This window comes from Ranitomeya variabilis, chromosome 2 (assembly GCF_051348905.1).
Source record: "Ranitomeya variabilis isolate aRanVar5 chromosome 2, aRanVar5.hap1, whole genome shotgun sequence".
Taxonomy (NCBI): domain Eukaryota; kingdom Metazoa; phylum Chordata; class Amphibia; order Anura; family Dendrobatidae; genus Ranitomeya; species Ranitomeya variabilis.
In genome coordinates, this window is record NC_135233.1 from 345,335,548 (window position 1) to 345,354,066 (window position 18,519).

The window sequence follows — 18,519 nt, forward strand, 5'->3', positions numbered from 1 at the left end:
TGGTCTATTAAGTAAATAATATATTGTTAATGTTCTTAGATGCATCTGGTTTTATTTTCTGCAGGTCCCAATCGGAGACTTCGTCTGCTTCACGTTCCCGCTCTCCAAGCCAAGGGCGTGAGGAAGCTATTACTTTTATAACCAGCTTTGGGGGCAGTGAAGATGAATCAGCTTCTGGCCCCGCAGCTCAAACTCCTGCGAGCAGTGGCAACAAAAGGGCCCCACACTCACAGGCCCCTGGGACTTCTTCAGGTCGTAAAGAGGCCTCCCGGTCGGTAACTTTCGATTCTCCCCAGCCGTATGTCGTGTGGGTCGGAGTTTACGGGGGAGGGCGGGAGGCCCCGAGTCTTCTGCATTAGAAGGGCCGGAACTCCCCACCCGGTAATTGGAATGGGGCAGTGATGCTGTCTGTATACGGCCCTGTTGTTGCAATCATTACATCTAAATGCTCTAACATAAATTCTTATGAAAGAGTTTTGTTAAATATACTGGCACCTTAGTTGAAGAATCTACCCAGCCAATTTTTTTTTTTTTAAGTTGGGGAAGGTTGACAAGACCTCATTGTGCCCATATTTTCATATCCGTATTATGGATGCAATTTCCAACCCACCCAATGGTCTCGTGACCAGAACTTGCAGCACCATAGACATTTATATGATGCTGTTAGTTTGGATCATAAGTAGTAATACGGATGTAAAATACACCCACTATACAGTCAATTAATTTGTGCCTTAATGAATACTTCAGGCAAAACAGATGTGCTTATCCCCAGTGCAGGCCTCAGAGGTGACACTTTTATTTTAAAGGCTACATACTCCTTTGTGTTGAGAGAGCAGCCAGGATGAGGGTGTACTTATATCTCCTGTGTGTAGGGAGGGAAACATCTACAGTAGTGATGAGTGTCTTCGGCGTGCTCGAATAATATGTTCGAGTCCCTGTGGCTGCGTCTCTCCTGGCTGTTCGACAGCTGCAACACATGCAGGGATTTCCTGTTTGTTAGACAATCCAAATAGATCAATGGCTGCACTCCAAATTTACTGTGCTAAGGCAAGGAAATGTGCAATGTGTTGCACATTTCCTTGCCTTAGCACAGTAAATTTTGAGTGCAGCCATTGATCTATTTGCTATATGACTTTTCTGGTTATGCACCAGTTCAGACTATATTGTTCAGTCAGTTTTCTTATATTTACTATGTTAGACAATCCATGCATGTGTTGCTGCTGTCTAACAGTCGTGAGACATGCAGCCGCAGGGACTCGAACATACACTGCTCAAAAACTTAAAGGGAACACTTCAACAGAATATAACTCCCAAGTAAATCAAACTTCTGTGAAATCAAACTGTCCACTTAGGAAGCAACACTGATTGACAATCAATTTCACAGATGTGACAGTGACGTGACAGTCTGGAGACGCCGTGGAGAGCGATCTGCTGCCTGCAACATCCTTCAGCATGACCGGTTTGGCAGTAGGTCAGTAATGATGTGGGGTGGCATTTCTTTGGAGGGCCGCACAGCCCTCCATGTGCTCGCCAGAGGTAGCCTGACTGCCATTAGGTACCGAGATGAGATCCTCAGACCCCTTGGGAGACCATATGCTGGTGCGGTTGGCCCTGGGTTCCTCCTAATGCAGGACAATGCCAGACCTCATGTGGCTGGAGTTTGTCAGCAGTGCCTGCAAGATGAAGGCATTGAAGCTATGGACTGGCCTGCCCATTCCCCAGACGTGAATCCGATTGAACACATCTGGGACATCATGTCTCGCACCATCCACCAACGTCACGTTGCACCACAGACTGTCCAGGAGTTGGCGGATGCTTTAGTTCAGGTCTGGGAGGAGTTCCCTCAGGAGACCATCCGCAGCCTCATCAGGAGGATGCCCAGGCGTTGTAGGGAGCTCATACAGCCACGTGGAGGCCACACACACTCCTGAGCATCATTTCCTTGTCGTGAGGCATTTCCACTGAAGTTCGATCAGCCTGTAACTTCATTTTCCACTTTGATTTTGAGCACCATTCCAACTCCAGACCTCCGTGGGATATTAGTTGTGATTTACGTTGATGCTTTTTAGGTTTTATTATTCTCAACACATTCCACTATGTAATGAATAACGATTTACAACTGGAATATTTCATTCAGTCATATCTAGGATGTGGGATTTTGGTGTTCCATTTATTTTTTTGTGCAGTGTATCTTTTGAGCACACGGAAGACACTCGGTTAGCACCCGAGCATGCTCAGATAACACCAAGCATGTTCACTAATCGATAGTCTTATGAGGGCAAATAAAATGGGGTGTAGAAAAAGAACAAGGCAAATGAAGCCTGTGCAAGATAGAAGCTGTGCTGAAAAATGAGCGCACTAGATACTCACAGATCACATCCAGCCTGTATCGCTGGGAGGGCCACTCACAAGACAAAGATGACACTTTGATCACGTGGCAAACTCTATATTGGGGGTCTGAAAATGAATGACTGGATGTTGTAGACTGAAACTTAGTGCAATTTTATTAACTAAAGCATACGCAAAAATTATTTTTGCATGTCAGAGGTGTTCATAGCCTTTAAATCTGTGCTCTGTTTATAACACTGTGTCTGTTTTGCCTAAACTGTTCATTTCATTCCCTACATTTTCTATAGACACCTCATCCTGCCTGGCACTTGTTGCTACCAGTGAAGTGTGAGGTTGGTGATATGTCCCCAGTTCTGTGCTTTCAATGGAAGTTTGCACTACAATAACAAATGGAAATAAAAGATATAAATGCAGATTGTCAGGAAAAGGGAGTCCATTTTTTTTTTTTTTTTTTTTTTTTTTTTTTTAATTTTTCATCACTGTGTTTCATTCAATTTTAAAGTAATTTTGTTATGGTAAGTAAGGATGTTGTCAGAAGGAGCAACAGCCAACTAGTGTTTTTTTGATTACTGTGATTATATATTTTTTTTCTTATTATAATATTTTTCTCTCATTAATGTACTAGCCCTGTTGGGAGTAGTCTCGTACGCTTGAACTGCCCTATAGCTACTTTAGAACGTAACATTTTCCTTACTTCTTTTTTTCCTAACTTCCATATTTAGACGGAGGTCTTCGTCTTCATCTTCCTCTTCGTCTTCCACTACATCGTCCAGCTCCAGAACAACGTCCAGGTCCAGGTCTAGATCTAGGTCTAGGTCAAGCTCCAGATCAAGGAGGGATAACCGCAGACGTAGGTCAGCGTCCCGATCCCGCTCTCGTTGGTATTCTCGAAGCCCCGCAAGAAGGTATTCTGGTGGAGGAGGAATAAGAGACAGCAGAAAGTATTCCAGATCGAGATCCCCAGACCGTGACCGATATTATGGCGGAAGGCGGAGGTCTCGGTAAGTTGTATATAAACACAAAGTTGTTACACCTTAATGTGAAATCTGTTTTAAGACATTAAAAAAAAAAAGAAAAAGAGAATATCCTATGAAATGACACTTGATTAATGACTTGTCATACATTAAAGGCATGGGGCTTTTTTTTTTTTTTGTTAAAGGGGTTATCCACTACTCAGACAAACCCATGGAATGGCACTGGAATAGAGAACACAGGCTGTTTTTATTGTAGATGGGGGACTATAATGATAGAGGGGCTTCTCTGAGACGTGGGCAACCCCTTTAAATGCATATATTTGGGGCTAAAAATAATTTCTTTTCAATTGGGTTTCATTACAAATTATACAGTTTGCGTTTCTGCACTGTTTACTCTGTCGCCTCATTGGGGGACACAGGACCATGGGTGTTATGCTGCTGTCCACTAGGAGGCGACACTATGCATAATCTGAAAAAGATTAACCGTGGCTCCTCCTGTGCAGTATACACCCCTGGACGGCATCAGCCTTCTCCAGTTTTTGCTTAGTGTCGCATAGGAGGCACACCTAAAAGATTTTTACTCCGTTTTTCCCGACGGGATTACAGATGAAGACCGGCATGGCTCCTTTCTCGGCCCCCTATTATGGGGTGCCCAGTTGAAGTTGAGATGGCTATTCCCCATGCTGCTCCTTCCCCAACCCCTCGGGTGTTGGTTCGAAGTCGAGACCCCCCTCCTTCCCCAATTCCTTTTGGTTTCTGGGTTGAGGTCGAGGCGAGGATAAAGGCCCCTGATGGTGACAACAGCACCACTCCCTAATCCCCCTCTGGGGGTATTAGGTTGAGGCACCTCAGGTAGGGCCTGTACAGGCAGCATTCTACAGCTCCCAGCAATGGGCCAGCACACTGCGCCTGCATCCAGGGACCCCAGCCCAGCTGCGGGCTCCTGTTGGGGCTGGGGGGAGTGCAGGCAGGCATGGCACAATACAGACACAGGGCTCCCTGCACCCCTGTCTCTGCGGCAGCACCAGCTCTATACTGCCTCAGGGAGACCCCAACCGGGCTCCCCCTCCTGCTTATATCCCCACCGCCATCCTGCCTTTAAATCCGGGGGGGGTCCAGTTCAGATCCGACCCCCTCCCGGACTTTTGCGCCGGCCTGGAGCCCTCCTGGGCCTCAGGCATCTAATTTAGGCCCCGGCTTCGGCCTAGCTGAAGCTGCCGCCTCCTCTCCGCCCCCCGGCCCGCCCCCCGGATGACAAATATGACACTCTATAGTGTCATAAAGGGGGTGAATCGAGACAGAAAGGGCGCGTTTTTACACCGCCTTGCCTTCTTTTATCCAGCACTCCGCCCCCTTCTCAGCAGCCATTTTTCTGCTGCAGATTAACCCTGCATCTCCTGGTCTGCAGGACCAGGCAGCCAGTCTCCGGGGGGCACAGGACTGTGGATCTTCGGCGCTGGACCTAGGGGCACACTGGTGGGGTAAGATCACAGCTGGGTTTTTTACTCAGCTGTGAATCCATATTACCTATAAGGCTCCCCTATAGGTTTCTCTACCCCTGTAAGGTCCTCTGCTGGCAGCCCTTCTGCACTCTGTGCACTATGCCGGGCTCAAGGTCCAAGAGAACCAGGCAGAACTGCTATTATGCATTCTGCACAGCCTGCGGGACCGCTCTCCCCAGTGGCAGCACCTACCCGCATTGCCAGAACTGTATACAAACTAATGTGTCAGAGCCCCAAGAAGCCCCTGCCAATGCCTCGGTGTCTAATGCCACGCCGGAATGGGCTACTCAGATATCGCAATCTATGACGCAGTCTATAGATAACCTAACCTCCACAATGCTTCAGGCTCTGCAGAGTCATGCCTTGGCTATGACCGTTCCCAGCAAAGTGAGCGCTTGACTCAGGAACAAGATGACCCTGGCACATCCACGTCTAGGTCAGGACGCAAGCAGACCCATAGATCAAGTCCATCTGCGTCATCCCATAGCACACGGTCATCCCCCTCTAGGGATAGACACCGTAGCTCCAGGTCATCTAGACCGTCCCATTCCAGGGACAGACAATGCAGATCTCCACAATCCCCGACCAGAGAAGGCCTCCTCCCCGGCTCACTCAGCAGGGGACGCCTCAGTGATACACAGGATTCGGAAGGCATCTGCGACTCTGACTCAGACAGGGAAACGGAGGGGTCCCTAATCCCAATCCTCCCTAGCAATACAGCGCTAGTTGAGGACATTATCTCTTCCATCCATCGGGTGCTGGACATTTCTGATCCGCCACCAGAGGCCCCAGAAGATAAGATTTCCTTTTGAAGGACCTCTCAAGCCGCCTAAGGTTTTCTCTAACCACCCAGAGTTTAAGGCGATCCTTAAAAAGCAGTTCTCACAGCCTGAGAAAAAATTCGCTAATCGCAAATATCTGGAGGCAAGGTACCCCTTCCCACAGAAGGACACCAAGGAATGGACAGACCCACCCGAAGTGGACCCCCCTCCAGTCTCAAGGCTAGCAGCACAGACCCTCCTTTCACTGCCAGATAGCTCAACCTTCAGGGACGCAGCAGACCGGCAGGTAGAACGCATGGCTCGTTCATTTTTCGAGGCAGCAGGGGCATCCCTGGCTCCCGCGTTCGCCTCAGTTTGGGCTGCCAAGGCCATTCTGGCCTGGGCAAAAAAATTTACAAGGTCTCCAAGCATCCGTTCCTGAGCTGTCGGACCAAGGGGTTCAAATAGCAGTTGTAGCAGACTACATGCTTCATGCAGCTCTGGATTCAGCAAGGGGAGTAGCGGGGATAGCATCAAACGCCATCACAATTCGGCGTATCCTCTGGCTGCGGGAATGGATGCGGGAACTGTCCTCCCAAAACCGCCAGCCAAGGCTCGTGCCTACCACCAAGCGGTCTCCTCGCTTTTTCAAGCAGGAGTCATAGTACCGGTCCCCACGACCGACCGCTTCCGAGGGTTCTACTCCAATCTGTTCGTAGTTCCCAAGAAAGGAGGCAGCGTACGGCTCATACTAGACCTAAAACAGCTCAACAAATATGTACGGGTCCGTCACTTCCGCATGGAGTCCCTTCGGTTCATCTTGCGTCCATGGAGAAGGGAGAATATCTCGCCTCCATAGACATAAAAGACGCATACCTGCATATACCCATTGCACCTGCCCATCAGAGGTTTCTCAGGTTCGCAATAGGCCTGGACCACTACCAATTCGTGGCTCTCCCTTTCGGACTCGCCACGGCTCCCAGAGTGTTCACCAAAGTCATGGCAGCCACCATGGACGTCCTGCACTCCAGAGGCATAGTAGTCGTTCCATACTTGGACGATCTACTCATCAAGGCTCCCACCTTCAAGGACTGCAAGCTCAGCGTCTCCATCACAACCGATACTCAGTCGCATGGGCTGGTTAATCAACTTACAAAAGTCATCACCAACCCCGAGTCAGTCCCTGACCTTCCTGGGAATGCTATTCAACACCTCCAGGGGTCTAGTGCTCCTTCCCAAGGACAAGGCACTGGCTCTCCGCCTAGGACTTCGCACCCTCCTCCGGCAAGATGGGGGCAGCAATACAAGCGGTCCCATTTGCCCAGTTTCACCTCAGGCCTCTCCAACTAGCCATTCTCAAGTCCTGGGACAGGAATCCCTTTTCTTTCGACAGGAAGTTCCAGCTGACGTTGTCAACCAGGAGGTCCCTGCACTGGTGGCTCAAGCCAACCTCGCTAGCAAAGGTGAAATCCTCTCTCACAGGTCAATGGAGGGTTCTGACCACCGACGCGAGCCTGACAGGTTGGGGTGCGGTGCACCTACACCACAGGGCAAGTGGTCCCCCAGTGGAAGCGACCATGCCCATCAACATCCTGGAAATTCGTGCCATCCTCCTGGCATTGAGGGCCTTCCATCACTTACTGGCAGCCTCTCACATCAGAGTACAGTCGGACAATGCCACGGCTGTGGCATATGTGAATCACCAAGGGGGGACCCGCAGTACCCAGGTGATGCGATAAGTGTCACACATCTTCCGCTGGGCGGAGGACACAGGGTCAGTCCTTTCGGCGGTCCACATGTGGACAACTGGGAAGCAGACTTCCTCAGCCGACAAGGAATAGACTCGGGAGAGTGGTCTCTCCATCCCGAAATTTTTCGCCAGATCTGTCACCACTGGGGGACCCCGGATGTGGACCTAATGGCATCCCACTTCAATGCCAAGGTCTCCAACTTCATGGCCAGAACACACGATCCACGGTCACTCGGAGCAGACGCTCTGGTTCAGGACTGGACCCAGTTCCAGGACTGGACCCAGTTCCAGCTTCTGTACATTTTTCCACCTCTCCCCCTGATATCCAGAGTGGTGAGGAAGATCAAACAAGAGGGAGTTCCAACCATCCTAATTGCACCGGACTGGCCCTGACGTACATGGTACGCCGACATCGTACAACTTACAGCAGACGCCCCCTGGCGTCTCCCCGACCGCCACGATCTTCTATCACAAGGCCCGTTCTACCACCAGAACTCAGGGGCTCTCAATTTGACGGCGTGGCCCTTGAGACCTGGGTTCTAACCCAGGCAGGGCTCTCGACGGACGTCATTGGAACCATGATCAGGGCACGGAAGCCAGCCTCTGCCAAGATTTATTACCGTACCTGGAAAGCTTTCTTTACCTGGTGTGAATCTCGTGGCCAGACCCCACTCCCTTATTCTCTACCCAAAGTACTTGGTTTTCTCCAATCCGGTCTGGAGGCCAGGCTGTCGTTGGGCTCGCTTAAGAGCCAGGTGTCAGCCCTCTCAGTGCTTTTTCAAAGGCGCATTGCTACCAAGCCGCAAGTAAGGACTTTCCTTCAGGGGGTTTCCCGATTGGTTCCCCCCTACAGACGACCACTAGAAACGTGGGACCTCAACCTGGTCCTGACAGCATTGCAGGAACCACCCTTCGAACCCCTTAAGGAGGTCCCGCTCCGCCTTCTCTCCCAGAAGGTGGTTTTCCTGGTGGCAATCACCTCGCTACGCAGGGTGTCTGAACTGACAGCACTCTCCTGCAGACGGCCCTTCCTGGCTTTTCACCAGGACAAGGTAGTTCTTCGTACGGTACCATCCTTCCTCCCGAAGGTTGTGTCCGACTTCCACCTCAATGAGGAAATTTCACTACCATCCCTTTGTCCGGTTCCGGTTCATAGAGTGAAGAAGGCTCTGCATACGCTTGACCTCGTCAGGGCATTGCGTATATACGTGTCTAGGACTGCGTCCTTCCGGAGGTCTGATTCTCTTTTCCTCCTTCCAGAAGGTGGCCACAAGGGTCTGCCCGCTTCCAAAGCTACCCTTGCCAGGTGGATCAAATCCACCATACAAGAGGCCTACCGCCTTAAGAATTCTCCTTTTCCAGCTGGTATTACGGCACACTCTACACGGGCGGCAGGGACCTCCTGGGCCATTCGGCACAAGTGTGTAAGGCGGCCACTTGTACTAGCCTAAACACGTTTTCTAAACACTACAGGGTTCATACCCAGTCCTCAGCGGACGCGAGCCTGGGTAGATGTGTCCTGCAGGCGGCGGTGCCCTAAGTATAGGGGCCTGTCTGCACACTATTCGTCCATTGCTTCCCACCCAGGGACTGCTTTAGGACGTCCCATGGTCCTGTGTCCCCCAATGAGGCGACAGAGTAAAGGAGATTTTTGTGTACTCACCGTAAAATCTCTTTCTCTTAGCCTCTAATTGGGGGACACAGCTCCCACCCTGTTGCCCTTTTCGGGCTGTTACTGTTGAGTTCTCATTGTTCGTTGAGCTCGTACATAGTGGCCTTCTTATAGGCATGTCTGTCATTCATGTTACATTCCTCCTACTGCTTTTGCACAAAACTGGAGAAGGCTGATGCCGTCCAGGGGTGTATACTGCATAGGAGGAGCCACAGTTAATCTTTTTCAGATTATGCATAGTGTCGCCTCCTAGTGGACAGCAGCATAACACCCATGGTCCTGTGTCCCCCAATTAGAGGCTAAGAGAAAGAGATTTTACGGTGAGTACACAAAAATCTCCTTTTCCTGCATGTTCAATTTTAATGTGGTCATAAATCAGCTTAGAGGAGCTCAGAAAAAACTAATTAGAAACTCTCCCGTGAGAATATACTCACTGACGGACTGTCAGATAACTTATTCTGCTGACAGACTTCCAGTTGACTCTTTCTGTAGTCAGCAAGAGACAGTGTTTCCTAACGGTGTTTTTTCTTTTTCCCCCCTCTTCATAGAAGTCGTTCACGGTCACTTGACCGATATGGCCGCGGTGGAAAGACCAGTGGGCGTTCTCAAGAGAGTAGCCAAAGTAGTATTTCTAGAAGTCCTTCTCCAAATCGAGAAAAAGGAGCTAGAAGGACAATATCTCCAGCCGTGGGAGAGCGATTGAAAAGGTTAGTAATCGCCTGCCACTTTTACCAATTCAGAACTTGCATCACATGGATTATCTAATCAAAGATGACCCCTTATTATGAAATCCAAATATACAGGTTCCCTGGGCGTTCAATTCAGAGGAAATGTAGTATTAAATGGCCTTCAATGGGTATTCCCATCCCCCAAGATCATATCCCAATATATATATATAGTAGGTGTAACAATATTAGCAAATACCTCTAATTATACATGTAGTATAGTTCTTCTGGTTCGCTATGTGTCTTTCCTCATGTGCAGGCATTGCAGGACCTTAGATATCCATGTTTGCGACCACTGATATAGTGACCGTTATCTAGTTGCTAGTGGTTATAACCATGGATGCCTAAGGTCCTGCGCATGAGGTAAGCGACATAGAAATGTATAGTTTTCCTGGTTTGCTAATTAGAGGTATTTGTTGTTATTATTAATAATAATAATAATTATTATTACATCTACTACATATTAGGATAGGATCCTGGAGATTGGAATACCCCTTTAGTTTGGATCCCTGAGAAGTCACTGCTTGTTAGTCACTTTTCTTTCTTGCTCATACGTGGGGTCACATTAGGGCAACAATGTTAGAGGTTGTTCGCTATACTTTATCATTGATGACCTACCCCGAGGATAGGTCAATAATGTCTGATAGGTCGGCACCCCTGCCGATGAGCTGTTCTCTCTGTCTCTCTGAGTCTCTCTGTAGTCTGATAGTAACCGCAGGCAGATGTGTAGTACCCCTGCTCCTATTCAAATCTGTAGGAGGCAGATGTGCAGTACCCAGCCGAGGCCATTATCAGAAGACCTGAAACGGCTCCGAAAGTGAGCAGTGGTGGCCGCCGACCCAACACCGATAACTTACCGGCAGGGGTGCCAGACCCCAACTGATCAGATATTGATGACCTAGCTAAAGGATAGGTCATCAATCGTAAAGTAGTGGACAACCTCTTTAAGTTTGTGTTTGTATAGATTTCTAAGATATCTATATCTTTTGAAATCTGTCCTGAATGTTTTATTTTTTCCTTTTTGTAGGCCTGAACTTGCCGTTTCCAGAGAGAGCGGAGCAGCCAAAGTCAGTAAGAATTCTACCGCTTTGTTGATTGACGCAGGATGCGGTGTTGTGGTTAGAGGCATGTGTATTGCACAGAGCATGGCGTATATATCCATCCTTATATCTCACAGCGTGTCGTAATAAACCATCCGCTGATAAGATTTACACCGCAGGCCGATGACACAATTTAGTATATTGTCATTTTTGGTTAATAAAAGGGAGAACACTGCGTGAAATGTGGGGTTACATGATGAGCTTCAATTATGGAAAATTCTGATTCTATTTGTTTTATGTTAATGGTTCTGTAATCCATCATTCTTCTGACGTCCTCGTTAACCTGTTATTCTTTTTACAAGCAGAAATTCTCGCCTGCGCCAACACTGTTTCCACAGAATAATTTCTTTACTACTTCTACTAATGCTTCTAATGACTTCCAATATTCCTAGGCCAAGTTAACGCCACAGGAGAAACTAAAACTTCGTATGCAGAAAGCCTTAAACAAGCAGTGTGAGTATCGTGCCTTATAGCCATGGTGGTCGTACGTTTGATAAAATGGGTATGGAGAAAAAAACACAAAAATGCATGTTATTGGGAATCCAGATACCAGTGAGGTGGATCGATTTGCTTTTTGTGGAAGAGACAGATCCTTTTGCTTTTATTTTTTTTTTTTTGTAGTTAAAGGGTAACAGCATAGCCACTTAATCCTGACTTATAGACAATGGTTAGGGATGAGCGTTCTCGGATATTGTATTATCCGAGTATCTCGGGCATGCTCGAATAATATATTTGACTCCCCACAACATCATGTCTTACGGCTGGTACTGTTGCTATCAGATAAGAATTATTGTGCCTTTTGTGCTTTATATTTTAGACAAGGCAGATAAAAAGGCAGCTCAGGAGAAGATTATACAGCAGGAGCATGAACGCCAGGTAAGAGCTGCTCATTTTCTTGGCCACACTGCTCTCAAAGGGGCAAATACAAAGTGTCAGCTATTGGAACAGTCCTATATGTATCTTACTACTTATGTAATCTCTTCCTTAGGAACGTGAGGATGAGCTCAGAGCTATGGCACGGAAGATCCGCATGAAGTGGGTTATACTTGGCACATACGTTATGGCTCATTTTCTACATATATTTAGTTTTATTTTTATTATTTTGGGGTGGGGGGGGGGGGGGGTTCTGCTGCTTTGCACCACTGTGATCTTATCACTCTTGATTTCTCATTGCTCCTTTAAAACATGCCAGGACAGCCTCATCATTTTTTATAGGAGTTGCCCACTACTGGAGAACCTCTTCTTAAATACTGTAATCCCCCATGTAGAATAAAAGTACCCTATACTCCCCTCCCATGCTGGTGTCGGATCTCCTGAGGCTTGCATGACGTCAGCTGCAGAATTCACATTGCATAAGTCAGTGGCCGTTGTTGAACTTCTTTTGGAAGAACCTCCGAGGTCTGGGGGTGTTCTGAACTTTGCAGCCTTTATTTGGCTGGCGTTACTTTGTCACGTTTACCTCTTTAAACCCGGCGCCGACATCACTGGAAAGGTGCTAGTGCCGGAGGGGAGGTTATTTTTCCAAATTCTGAAGACTGACAAACCCTTGGGGCAACTGTTTCTTATTCAGTTTTATTAATTTCTACGCTAACATTTTAAAAAAATGTTAAATGATATTGTTTCTTTTCAGAGAACGAGAGCGGCGGGAGAGAGAGCGTGATGAGTGGGAAAGGCATTACACGAGAAGCCGATCGCCTTCTCCGAGACACAGTAAGCGCACTGTAAATTGTTGAGCCATCGTCGTAAATTTACCCAGCAGCGGATTGTGCTACAGTTGTGGAATCCACGGTTACAGATGTCTGCCGCCACATCATAAACAGTGATTGGGAGAAATATATATATATATATATATATATATATATATATATATATATATATATATATATCTATATCTATCTATCTCCTGTTGATTGATCAACTAGAGCGGTGCTGGGAAAGCCGACCATGGGCCGCACCAGACTCGTCATGTTTCTCCCTATGGTCCCCGGCTTTTCACACAGTTTTCTCTGAAATTACCCAGCATTTCGGAGTAAAACATACCTGCCTGCTATCATGCCTAATGTTGGGGCAGCATGAATGTAGTGACTTTGGGGGGGAAAAAAAAAATATCTGTTTTTAAAAATTGTTTGGTGTGAAGACATGCTGTGACTGGGACCAATTGATGGATCATCATACCGAGCCCTGAGCCTTGTTGGCTCCCATTGGCTCTAGAGTGCGAAGTACTTACAACCATTTGTAAATATTCCTTACATATTGTGATGAAAATACTTATCATTTGCAGTTCCACATTAATGAACTTTTTCCTATTGCAGATCGGGATTACAGCTCTTCAAAAAGGTAACATACACCGGGTGCTGCTTTAGCTCATAATTCATATTCTTCCATTACAACATGGTTAGACAGTTTTCAGCCCCAAATGGTCTAGTACTTTTCTTTTACATTAGCATTGTGAATAAAGCTTAGCCCCGACTTCCCCCCCCCAAGCCCCCCCCCCACGCTAGAGAACGTATGTGCATTGATTTTATTTAAGATTCAAATTCTTGAAAGATTCCCCCAATCTGCTGTCTCTCCAAATGTAGTTTTTCTGAAGTTTTACAAGATTAACAGATTGCTTCAATTACAAAGAATTATCAACACCAATTTCCAGGAACGCTCTTGTCCCCCATCTGAAAGGAGTGGCCGCTCGCATGCTCCACCATCGCACCATTCATTATCTATGAGAAAGCAGAGTGCCGCACCTTTTCCTTTCGCTGTCTTATAGAGAATGAATGGAGGAGTGGTCAAGCATGCTCCCTACCCGATAAGAGCATATATATGTAATAAAATGGTTTGTTCCATAAGGCTAACTCCTAACTACACTGCCATCAGAGAATGGTGTCTCATGCATGCCCCCCCCCCCCCACTTGCCAGTGATGGCAGCCTAAGCCGTCAACTACCCAGACCTTCTTTTATTTGCCTGACTACCACATAATACTACATTTCCGCCAAAGCGATCAAGATGAGCAGCCTTCCCAATAGTCTAGTTTGCCAGGACGTTGGTCTTTGAGAAATCAAGTAATCATCACGACACCATCAGATTAAAATAGTGGTGCGTGGTGCGACCACCCCATGAATAAAGACGCATTTTCATATGTTGAGGGATCAGATGGGTGGTCCAGATCAATGTGAAGGTATTTGCTTACCTACCGATTGTATACATTTTATTTTTTTCAGGAGATCACGCTCAAGATCTAGGAGTCCACATCATCGACACTAACGGTGCAAGGTTTTCTTAGTGACTCTGCCCTTGTATTATACGTCATACGATATAAATATGGCTCTCGCCCAAGTGACTGTACATTCCATATATTTGACTACGTGGAGTCCGAGAGGATGTCGCCTCCATATACTACAGACCACTAGCTATTTAGGCTCAACATTACCTCATAATTTACCCGTGCTCTCTCAATGGCAGGTTTCCTATAAACTATACATCTTGTAGATCGGTGGTGCCATGTGACGTTTTGATGAAGTAGCATCACCTCTTACTCTGGTTCTGCAGATTTAGGCTGAAATCACATGTGCAGTTTTGGATGCAGCTTTTTTGAGACAAGGCCAGGAGTGGATTCACCGAGAATAGCAAGTATAAATGGATGTGTTCATCCATCCACTCTGGCTTTGGAACCAAAAAAAAATGCACCCAGGTGAATTTGCACCAAAAACTGCACGTGAGGGTCCACCCTTACAGAGACGTGACAGCGCGCCACATTTGTCTTCTGCTCTTTTTAATCCATAGATGGAACAAATTATGGAACAATTATTAGTCACAAGCACCTACAAGATGGCGTTTGTTTATAGGAGAACTGTTAGGAACAAGTTTTCACTGACATTTTGTAAGGAGCCAGAAGATGATTGTGGTAAGGCTATCCCCCACTCTGGTGCTTTTGTATTTTCCCCTTTTTTTTTTTTTTTTTTTTTTTTTTTTTTTTTTATATTTTTGGCTGCTGCAAGTGCCATTTTGGGGTCTTTAATGTAGATCTGGCTCTCCACTTTTTTTTTCTTTCCTTTTTTTTTTTTTTTTCTTTTCTTTAAATCTCTATCTCTAATGGTACTGTTGTTGTTTTTCTGTGGTGTCAGTTTTGTACCTGATGCCGTCCATTCTGATACGAGAAGTCTCTTCACGTCTCTGGTATTATAGACCCAGCTCAGTGGCACAATTTATCAGTTGTGTCTTGCGCAGGCACGAAAAAAAAAAGAAAAGCTGGACACAACTGACACGTGATCCAGTTTTTAGTAAAGTCCTATATGCAAACAAGTAAAATGTTTATGCAAAATAGATGAATTCTATACTAAAAGTCCAAGTGCAGATGGTAAGTTTTCTTTTTTTTTTTTTTTTTCCTTCCTTCCCTCCTCCTCTTCCCAATATGACAAACTTGGAGCAGTTAAGTCTTCCAGGACATTTGTTTTAAAAGGGATCTGTCACCAGATTTCACAATATAAATTGTATAACTTTTTTGATAAATCTTTGACCTGATGAGTCTGGAATACTTGCTTTGAAAGTCCATGCAAGAATGGCTGTAAAATAGTTTAGGACAGTTTTCCTATCTGATTTTAAAGTACAAATTTTAGGAGTCCAATTCTAGTTGTATGCCGGTGTCATCAGATCTAATAGCTGTTTAATAATGTGTTGTGAAACCTGGTGACAGATCCGTGTTTTGTTATTTTTCTTCTTTTTTTTAATAACCCTACTTTCGATGAAACGTCTGCTTGTTTGGCAGGTGGCAATAACCCATCTCTAATGGAGAAATGTAAATTCATGCCACTCTCTAATATTTTCTTTTGGTCTATTATGGGCTTTATTGGCATTATCGATCATTTTCTGATCTGACCAGATTATACATTTGCAAAGTTTATCTGCACTTACTTTCACAACTACTTCAGTCACTAGGATGCAGTGGTGTAATGAGTTCTGTAAGTGACATATTCTTTCCAATTTACCAACCAGTTTTCCACAGGAGGTTGACCATTGTACAATATTATGTTGGTTCCTGAATAGCATTTATTTTATTGTTAATGTAAATAAATTTATTTTTGCTTTCTAATGCGGAAGATTTCTGTGTGATTGATCGACTTTTCCTATACTATATACCATGACACAGTGGGTAGTAATCTGCAGGTGCAAATCTACAACTTGTGGCATGCCCTGACAGAAAACTTATCGCTCTGAGCTAAGTAAAACTTCAGCATGTGCACATAAATGGTGCAAATCTATTTACAGGACCGGTTGCACCGCTGTCTACCTTCTGTTATTTGAGGCTCTTCTTTTGATTTTTCTGGGCCGGTGAAATTTTTTTGTTGCAGCGTGACACCTGACGTCTGCCAGGCCAGAAACGTGAAAGCGGTGGATGCTGAGAGGTAAAAGTTGGTTCTCGACTCCTGTCCAGCAGCCACAGATTACTGACGTAGCCGCAGGATCGGGTCCTGCAAATCAACTCTCACCAATTCTAACGAGGACCATGGTTTCCCAGCAGAACATTGCTTGCACTGATTTCCTTATCTTATAGTGCATCATGGTGCTAACTCTAAGGAACAGGGAGCAGAGAGGTTTAAAGCCCTAATGTCTTTTGGTACCGATCAGGACAGGGACTGAAGAGGTCCTTTTGTACCTGACGCTTCTGGCTGCTGGTAGGCTTGTCCGATTTTTGCCAGATGGTCTAGGATCGATTACGTTTGCTACTCCGTCCCCTAAAACAGTCTGTACTGGATCTCTGCCATTCAGATGCATTTTGGCCACACTGGTTGACTGCACTCGTAGGGGTTATATGTTTATCGATGAGATGCTTTCTGCATCAGCCCTGCTTTGTTCCCTTCTCAGCAGTGTTCCCCAGCACATGAGCTCTATCCGGAAGTTGCCTGCTGAGGGCACATGATCTTGCATGTTATAACGGGTCACTTGGCCTGCCGTGTTGACCTCATACTCTGCCTGTGATTTTTCGTTTCCAAGCAAGTATACTGCGGATTTCAGATTTCTTTATACAGTTATGGTGGATTCGTCGCTGGAAGGAGCCCAATACAGCGAGCCTCGGATTGACCTCTCTTTCATGCATGGTTGCCTATTCATGTTAGGATATGGTGTCACTTTTGCAGCCTTGGTTGTAGCCGAAGGTGTCTGTTTCCATTATGACAGTGTCCTCATCCTCACTCTGAATCAGTGGAGCTTCCACTACCTCCTGCACAGTGAGTATTTGCTCTTTGTGAGCATTTATCATCCTAAGACATCGCCGCTGTTGAAATTTTATGCAAGTGTAGTATTGGGTTATACTGTCAGTTTCTTCTTTCTCAAAATTAAGTGTGCCATTTGTCTTCCGAAGCTGGCAGGGTCATGTAAAAATACCCCTTTATAAATCCTGCTCATAAAAGATTGTGAAATGAAGAACTGGCTCCATCGGATGAACTGTGCTTGTTAATTAGGCAAGAAGTCCAGTCATCTATTGCTGAATTAAACATACACTCAAAGCTAATCCAGCACTAAGAAGCGGGAATACCATGACGAGAAGAAGTTAGGGCACCGGCGTTATTTCAAGAGGCAAAAATAAAGGTCAATGAAGCCACAAGGGTGGGAGGAAGACTATCTGCTTTCAGCTATAGCTGTAGGAAAAAAGACATGGACTGCACATCCAAAAGTTTGATCTATTGCAGCTAAGCAAAATTTACCAAACTGAACATGAGGTCGTTAGTCTAACATTCTGATCGCACTATTTGCTTTCATCCTACAAAGGGAGTCCATAGCCAAAAATCAGTGGATTCTGAGTACTATGACGAATGTTTACAACATGGTTTCTCTCCCACCCATCCATCTAAAGTTTTCGCTTTACACATCAAAATTCTCCACATCTGCCGAGACTGTTAGCTTGACTCTGTTTGAGAGGTCTTCTAAGGGCAGTCATTCAAGTACCAGTTTCAAAGCAAAGGCTTTGGTCACTAGTCTCAATTTGCTTTTAGTCCAAAAACACACTGTCCCCAGTAGCCTATAATAATCGTTATATCATATGCAAACACTTCAAAATGAAAACTGTAAAGACCAAAATTCCATTAAACAAGGAGAACTGTTCTAGGTGCAATAAACTTTAAAATACGTCCACTTTCACCTACCAATCCATCAAACATTTGAAATTTTCCATCCGCCAGGAAGGTCACTTTCAACACTATTAGTTTGTTGCCTTACTCTTCGGCATTTCTTCAACCCCCCAAGGCTTTTTAGAAACGTTAAGGTGAATGTCGTAGCATTCCCAAGGCTTCACGACATAAATCCTTATCTAGACTTCTTTTCTGTAAAATGCTAATTCTTACTGAATTCTAGAAGAAAATCTAAAACAAGGTGATAGTTGTTCAAAGTGAGATGGATCCTGAATGTTAAAAGTCAAACTTTTCTCCTTTGCACAGGAAAAGTGTTCCTTAAGTTTTTGTTAAAAAGAAAAAAAAAAAAACTCAAGAAAGCAATCCTCATTCCTTCTGAAAGAGAAAAAAATATACACTCACCGGCCACTTTATTAGGTACACCATGCTAGTAACGGGTTGGACCCCCTTTTGCCTTCAGAACTGCCTCAATTCTTCGTGGCATAGATTCAACAAGGTGCTGGAAGCATTCCTCAGAGATTTTGGTCCATATTGACATGATGGCGTCACACAGTTGCCGCAGATTTGTCG

At 45.7% G+C, this 18,519-nt stretch overlaps 1 protein-coding gene across 2 annotated transcripts in view; it reads left to right on the plus strand.

Moving 5' to 3' along the window:
- The window catches only part of CLASRP (CLK4 associating serine/arginine rich protein), a 29,284-nt gene extending 13,370 nt beyond the window's left edge, over positions 1-15,914 (plus strand). Inside the window, exons 12-21 of one of the 2 annotated variants that reach the window (XM_077285468.1) lie at positions 65-271; positions 3,072-3,350; positions 9,557-9,715; positions 10,761-10,800; positions 11,226-11,286; positions 11,651-11,709; positions 11,822-11,868; positions 12,464-12,543; positions 13,146-13,170; positions 14,047-15,914. In XM_077285468.1, the coding sequence (XP_077141583.1) occupies positions 65-271; positions 3,072-3,350; positions 9,557-9,715; positions 10,761-10,800; positions 11,226-11,286; positions 11,651-11,709; positions 11,822-11,868; positions 12,464-12,543; positions 13,146-13,170; positions 14,047-14,089 (1,000 nt within the window). In that variant the 3' untranslated portion in view covers positions 14,090-15,914. Of the gene's footprint in view, positions 1-64; positions 272-3,071; positions 3,351-9,556; positions 9,716-10,760; positions 10,805-11,225; positions 11,287-11,650; positions 11,710-11,821; positions 11,869-12,463; positions 12,544-13,145; positions 13,171-14,046 lie in introns of those variants that run through there. The other variant, XR_013221327.1, reaches the window with a different exon arrangement.
- Positions 15,915-18,519: the final 2,605 nt, after the last annotated feature.